This window comes from Octodon degus, unplaced genomic scaffold (assembly GCF_000260255.1).
Source record: "Octodon degus isolate 3935 unplaced genomic scaffold, OctDeg1.0 scaffold00094, whole genome shotgun sequence".
Classification (NCBI taxonomy): domain Eukaryota; kingdom Metazoa; phylum Chordata; class Mammalia; order Rodentia; family Octodontidae; genus Octodon; species Octodon degus.
This window is the reverse complement of record NW_004524670.1, coordinates 4,149,263-4,156,988: the sequence shown is the minus strand read 5'-3', so window position 1 is coordinate 4,156,988 and position 7,726 is coordinate 4,149,263. Positions and strand designations below refer to the sequence as shown.

General features: G+C 40.5%; 1 protein-coding gene and 1 pseudogene across 1 annotated transcript; one reads left to right on the top strand and one right to left on the bottom strand.

Annotated features, from left to right (window-relative positions):
* Window positions 1–3,074: 3,074 nt before the first annotated feature.
* LOC101579325 (olfactory receptor 13C8-like) lies at window positions 3,075–4,037 on the bottom strand. The gene has a single exon (XM_004638097.1). The coding sequence runs from the start codon at window positions 4,035–4,037 to the stop codon at window positions 3,075–3,077; it is 963 nt and encodes a 320-aa protein (XP_004638154.1).
* Window positions 4,038–4,656: 619 nt separating this feature from the next.
* Window positions 4,657–5,385, top strand: LOC101578936 (annotated as a pseudogene).
* Window positions 5,386–7,726: the final 2,341 nt, after the last annotated feature.

Here is a 7,726-nt window from a genome sequence, read left to right as displayed (position 1 = left end):
TTTTCATTGAATTGTAGATATTGTTGAATTTCTTGTTTAATTTCATCTGTGACCCATTGGTTGCTGAGTAGGGTGTCATTTAATTTCCATGAATTTAAGGTTTTTTTTCTGGTTTCTTTTGCCATTTTTTTCCAGTTTCATTGCACTGTGGTCAGATAATGTGCATGGGATAATTTCTGTTTTCTTATATATACTCAAGTATGACCCATGGACCACTATGTGGTCTATTTTAGAAAATGACCCATATGCATCAGGGAAAATGTGTATTCATCTGTGTTTGGGTGGAACACTCTGTATATAGCCACCAAGTGCATTTGTTTCAAGCTCTGGTTCAGTTCTGTTATTTCTTTGCTAAGTTTTTGTCTTGTTGACCTACCTTTTGGAGATAAGGGTGTGTTAAGGTCTTCTGTTAAAATTGTGGTATTGGATATTAGATTTTTCATGTCCATTAAGATTTGCTTTATATAAATGGGTGCTCCCGTGTTTGGTGCACACATATATATGAGTGTTACCTCTTCCTCTTGAATTTTTCCCCTAACCAGTGTATAGTGGACTTCTTTATTTCACTTGATCATTATTGGTTTGAAGTTGAGACTGTCTGAGAATAGGATTGCTACCCCTGCTTTTTTTGAGTTGTTGGGGCATGTAGTGTTGTGTTCCATCCTTTGACTTTTAATCTATGAATGTCTTTATGAGTTAAATGTGTTTCTTGTATACAGCATATTGTTGGATTTTCTTTCCTAATCCACTGTGCCAGTGCATTTCTCTTAATGGTGAATTGAGTCCATTTACATTGATGGTTAGAATGGAGATGTACTGACTTATGGTTGACATGTTATTTACCTGTTTTCATGTACTCCTTTTTCTCCTGTGTTTAATTTCTTGACCTATTTAGTTGTTACTTCTGATCTCATTCGAGGAGTTTTGATTTTTTTTGACCCTCTCTAAAACATCTTTCAGTAGCCTATGTAAGGTTGGCTTTGTCATCACAAAGTTCTTTGTCATGGAATTATTTCACTTCTCCATCACACTTGAAAGAGAGTTTTGCAGGGTATAGTAGTCTGGGCTGGAATTTGTTTTCATAGAGAACCTGAAGTACTCTGCTCCATGCTCTTCTTGCCTTCATGGTCTGTGAAGAGAAGTTGGCCATAAATCTGATGGGTTTTCCTTTGAATGTGATCTGCTTCTTTTCTCTAGCCACTTCTAGTAGATTATTCTTGTGCTAAGTTTCTGGGATCTTGACTGTTATATTTCTCGGAGTGTTTTTCATTGGGTTTAGGTAACTTAGTGTTCTGTATGCTTCAGTTACCTGAATGTCAGATTGTTTCCTCATATTTGGGAAGTTTTGTACTATTACTTTTGCCCATATTTTTTTAATGTCATGTGTACTGACTCCTTTCTCATTGATGCCTATTAGTCTCACAGTGTTCATCTTTGCATCATCTTGCAGGTGATGGATTATTTTTTCCTGTATCTTTGTTATTTTTAAGAGATCCTTTCTTACTTTTTCACTAGCTGCACCAGCATCTTCAAAATCTGAAACTGTCTTCACTTTCAATTAAACCGTTTTTCAAGCTTGTGATTGAGGTTTTAATTTCCTCTATATGTCTTTGACTGTGCTTCATGCAATCTATTTCTTTCCTGTATTGCTCATTCAAGGAATTCTTCATTGTTCTAATCTCCTCTATTTGTTTGTATCAGTGTCTTTTTTTGACGCAGTTATAAATTCTTTTACTGCAGTGTTTTTTTTTTTCAGATTGGGTTTCCTCCCTATGTTTCTGTAGTTGCTTCTTTTCTTCAGATGGTATGAGTTCTGAGAATTTTTTTTTATATCAGAAATGAATTGTTCTCTGAGTTCCTCTATAACTTTTTGCTGCTGCTTATTTATCATCGATGCTCCTAATTCATGTGTTTGAGCCGAGCTAGTGTCCTCTGTACTTTTTCTGTGTGGGCATTGGGTTTCCTCTATATGTTTCTGTATTTGATTCTTTACTGCAGATGCTATTAATTCAGGGATTTCTTTTTCATTTCCAATCTGAGTTCCTCTATACCTTTCTACAGCTGTTTCTTTACTTCAGAATCTGTTGATTCATTGTTTTCAGCTGTGTGATTCCCAATTTGTTCTGTGTTAGTGTTCTATGCACTTTTTACAGTGGGCTTGGGTTCTGAGTTTTCATTTTGTTCCTTCTCATCATTTTGTGTAGCACTGTCTTCTGACCTTTGTTGTAGATTTTTGTTATAGTTATAACCTTTGCAAGTACTGAAGTTCTGGTGCAGATCTACAAAGTTAGGATTTTTCCAGCTGTTTCTGCCTTGGGTCTTCCTGCTGTGCTCAGCTCCTTCCTGCTGCTGCCCTTGAGGGTGAATCTGTTGTGCCCCTCTGGCAAGATATTCTGCTCCTGGACTTGCTGGGTGGTTCTATCCTCTATATTCTCTGCAGGGATTGCAGCTGCATGGTTACACTCCAGGCCTGTATACCAGGCCTGAGCTGAGCCTGGAGGGGACAAGTTGGAGTAGGTGAGAGAGGCAGCTCTTCCACACATTCACTTGGTCTGGGCCAGGACTGGGTCTGGGGGTTCCCAGAATGTGACTGAAATTTCTACTAGGCAGGCAGGGTGGGGAAGTGCTGCGGAGTGGTGAGGGGCATCCCAAGGGGGTGGAAGAGGGTCTCACACAAGCTGCGCCTGGGCTGGGACCAGTAGTCAATCCTGCCGGTGCAGGGTAGCTGGAAGCTCTCCCACACACTCACCGGGTCTGGGCTAGGACTGGGTCTGGGGGTTCCTGGAAAGTTGCAGAAATTCCTACTAGGCAGGTGGGGTGGGGTGGTGCTGCGGAGTTGTGGGGGGTGTCCCAAGGGGGTGGAAGAGGGTCTCACCCACGCTGCGCCTGGGCTGGGACCAGTAGTACATCCCACAGGCGCAGGGTAGCAGGAAGCTCTCCCACACATGCACCAGACCTGGGCTAGGACTGTGTCTGTTTCTTCTCTTTTTTTTGTATCCCCAAATAATTTTTTCTTTCTGAATTTCATGTCTGAAGCCACTTTTAATACTGGAACATGCGGTTTAGATGAGTTTTCAGATGTCATCAGAAAAGTCTTTCCAACCCAGCATATTCTTAACAGCAACCTTTACATCCTTGTTTCTCAGACTATAGATGAGAGGGTTGAGCATGGGAGTCATCACCCCATAGGAGAGGGAAATGACAGCCTGGAGGATATCCTGATTATCTGCATCAGCAGTGTTTTGAGACTTGGGCTTTGCATACATGGAGAAGAGCGTTCCATAGAATATAATCACCACCATGAGGTGGGAAGAGCAGGTAGAGAAGGCCTTACGTTTCCCTTCAGTGGAAGGAATTCTCATGATGGTAGCAACAATAAAAATGTAAGAGATGGAAATTACTAGCAAGGGAGTAACTAGAGCAATCAGATTTGATGCTGTCATGCTGATTATATTGATTGAAATATCACCACAGGTCAGCTTCAGGATAGCCAGAATTTCACAGACAAAGTGGCGAATGACATTATTGGCACAGAATGGTAATTGCATTGCGAGAGATGTCTGTACCCCTGAGTCAACAAGACCAAGGACCCAGGGTACAGCTGCCATGGGCACATAGACACCCTTGGTCATGATGCTATGGTATCTCAGTGGACAGCAGATGGCCATATAGCGGTCAATGGCCATCATGCCTAAAAGCATACACTCTGTGGCACCCATGGCAAAGGAGAAGAACATTTGTACCATACATCCAGAGAAGGAAACCTTTTTCCTTACTTTCAGAAAGCTTTCAAGAATTAGGGGGACAGAGGAGCTTGTGTAACAAATGTCCAGGATGGAAAGATTACAGAGGAAGAAATACATGGGGGTGTGCAGGTGACAGTCATAGATGATCACTGAGATGAGGACTCCGTTTCCAAGCAGGATCACCAGGTACATCCACAGAACTAGCACAAAGAAAATGGTCTGGAGCTTCGGATGGGCAGAAAGCCCAACCAGCACAAATCCTGTCACCGTGGAATTGTTGGCTCTTCCCATATTGCTCACAGCCTTTCTCCAACAGACATCTGTGGGTGATGAGCAGAAAGTTATTAATACACAGCTACAGGAGCCACTTTAAAAATCATAATTTGTGTTACTATACCTTTACAGTTGTCCAAAACATCTTTTCTATAACAGCATTAAAGCAAGTTTATATTTTAACAGGGCCTGTACTACAGCATGGGGACAGGGTCTCAGTATACAGCATTACACAGGAAGGAGCCCTCCTAGATTAAAACTCAAGATGTGGCCAAGGAGTACTGCTTGTAAAGAGAGCAACTTCAGGCCTATTACAGTGAATGACAGGGAAGAAATCCTGTTGTGAATGTTGAGTATGCGAATAAGGAGCCCAGGTTCCTCCTTTTCAGGGCTTGGCCACTCCAGGTGCCCTCTTCCTTCTTCCAAAAGGCACTGTACAAACTGAAGTGGAAAGAGCTGAGAGGCGGTAAGCTGTCTGGCTGCACTCATGTTGGGGTGCTGAATGGCAGTTTGATAACCAGAGGGGATATTGAAGCTGCATGTCCCAGTCCATTGAGGAATGAGAGGGGGCAAAGGGACTCGAAGGGAAGGGGTGTCCTGATTGGTACCCTGTCCTTGTCCCCAGTGCAGCTGGCACATGGGGGAGGGTGAGAGCCAGGCATTCTCATCTGTCTCATTTTCCTCCTGAGTGATTTCATCCTTTTTAATCTTAAGGGGAGTTATAACAATTTAATCTTGGAGAAAATTTTTTATATAAACCCAGGCACTGGAGTAGCAATCTCAGTTCAACTTTCTTAGAGTTAGGGGAAAAGATCTTTCAATCGCAGACCTTTTTAATTACCATTTCCTCAAATTCTATGTCTTGACCCAGTGGCTACAAGTTACTTCCCAGCATCCCAGATCTAGCATAAAAATGTGCTTTGTTTAGTTAGTATTGCCCACACTGTGATTTAAATGAGAGTCAAATGTCAGTGTTTTAAGCTTGGGGGATCCAGCATCAAACCCAGCCCTTGAAACTTGGCTTCAAGTAAATTAGGATGTTAGGGCCTTCTTTGGGCAGTTGCAGCAGCTGGCGGACCAGCAGCCTAAGTCCAAATCCGGGCCAAAATTCTGCAGTGTCAGATCTGGGAGGAGTTCAGGTCATGGCTGAGAAGCTCTACCTCGTGGACTCGAGGAGGGCACCAGTGGTTCTGAAATATAGTCACGTTAATGGAAATGTGTGTATTAAAGTAACAGACTATTTAGTTTGTTTGGTGTACAGAACAGGTCAAGCTCATGACGTAAAGAGATTGAGAAGTTGCACAGTCAGTTGATGCGACTTATGATAGCCAAGGAATCCCGCAATGTTACCATGGAAACAGACTGACAGTTTGCAATGAAGATTCTGTTTGTCCTGTTTGATGGAATTAAACATCTTTTGAAAGTGATAAAATATTGGAACAGAAAACACTTTATGTAGCTAAGTGAGCTATTCAGAAGCCAAGAGATCATTTCTTTGTATTTTCTTTTTAATGTTTACCATAGAGTTGTAGGAATATAAATGCTTTCATTTAGGGAACCGTTATTTATTTTCTTTTTTTTTTTTTTTTTGGAAATTGAACAAGAAATGTATCTATTTTAGAAAGTTTTTGCAGAAACTAGTTGATTTTGGGACAAATGTATAATTATTTCTCTGGTAAATAGGTATCAGTAATTTTAAAATGAAATACCAAGAAATCCAGGTCTTTCATTTAGTTCATTTGCCTTTAAGAGAAAGTTAGATGTAACCATTTTGGTGGATTGTTGTGTTTCTTTTGGAGCATAGGATTTGCACTGTTAATAGTCAAAAAATATAAGTGGTAACTAGAATTAACTGTGCAGTATTAACCTAATTTTTTAAATGTATATCTGGTTACTAATAGTGTAGGCTCGATTATGCCTACAAGTAGTACTAGGTGTGCTTTACCTTAGGCCTTCCCAACTTAAACTCTGCGGTGACTTACTTTGGTTCTGGTTTTTAGTGGTGAAAACAATAGCAATCATCTGAATGCACGGGTGGAATGATGGTTACTGTGGGGGGCTGACCCACCACGTGAAGGATATTTTCTATGCAGTTCCTGCCTGGAGTTTCTCAGCAGGACTGCAGAGTATTCCGGCTGCTAAATCTTTATGCTTTACAGTGCCTTGCTCGTTTCTCCCTCTAAGATGTCAAGAATGACTGTCAAGTTAAAATATTTTTTTGTAATGAATAACTAGCTTGGAAAGTGACATTAGCCATGAAAATATTGACATGGTTCAGAGAGATCAGTAAATAAAATAGTGTGTGCGTGTGCGTGCACGTGCGCGTGCGCGAGCGCACACACACACACACACACACACACACAATCAGGATGCAAGAAAGCACAGTCTTTCCACGGTCAGCAGCAGCAGTTCAAGCCTGTGGTTCTGTCTGTCAGTGTGTTCTCCTCACTCACTCTTTCCTCTCTTGTCAGCAAACGTGAACATGGGTTGACAGTTACCTCCAGTTGGGCTCAACCATTTGCATTATCTGAAAGAATCTTATTTTCTCATTTGTATTTGAAATACTGGCCTGTGGCTTTAGGGCTGCTTCTCTTTTAGCTGCAGTAGGCTTTCCATATCACCAGGATCCTAGATAAATATATTGATTTTTATTTAAATCTGAAGAACTTTTAGGTTTTATTGCATAATATTTACATATTTGTGTTTGTCCAGTGCTAAAGTAAAGATTTTTGATTTTTTTCAATGGCGAAAAGAACATGTGCTTGAAGTCATAATGTGGGTTAACACAGTCAAGGATCTGTACAGCTCAGTGTGACCTCCTGGTGTTGGAACAGCTCTGTGTGCCCCTTGTGGGAGAGCAGTCTCACTTAGAAGAATGTACTTTCCTGTTACTCTAGCACCTTCCTCGATATAAGGATTTATGTCTTTGAATAAATTGTAAAAATGAAATTGAAATGTATTGAGCCTATTGATATAGCTGATTTTTATTATGACTAGATGTTATACACTGTATATTGTGAAGTCCATCTAATCATTATTTTGTTTTTATATTTTAGGGAAGGGTCTACATGGTGTTCAGGGTCTCACTACTAGATTGGACTCATAGTGATCGTCCTGTGTCATCCTCCCAAAAGCTGTGATTACAGCTGCATACCACCAGACTCAGTCTTGTACCTGTAATCCCAGCTCTTAGAAGGCTGAAAACAGGAGAATCACTATGAGCCTGATCTAGGAGTGAGACCCTGAACACCCTATAGACCCTTCCCTAGAATTCATAAAAAAGGAGGTACAGGAAACACTCAATGAAGTTGAATTCATAATTTCTATATAAACTATCTGAAATTCATAAGCAGGAAGGAACTTTCTAATCTTGAAAGAAAACTATATACCACAAAATGATACAAAATTATGTATTACATTTGCTTAATAGTTAATTAATATAGCTGCTAAGTTTTTATCTGGAATGAGAACAGCCACTCCTACAGCTACTATTTAAAATAAGCTCTTACCAGGGCAATGCTCAAAATCATGAAAAGAACATGGGAGACATTAGAACTCACTTAAACTCACTTAACTCACTAGAACTCACTGAAACATCCGTAAGTTCTAGTGAGAAAAACTAGTGAGATTTCTGGCTGTAAAATCACTGGAGAAAATCAGTAGTTCTCTCCTTATTAGCAGTAAATTGAAAACAATTTATTATTGAA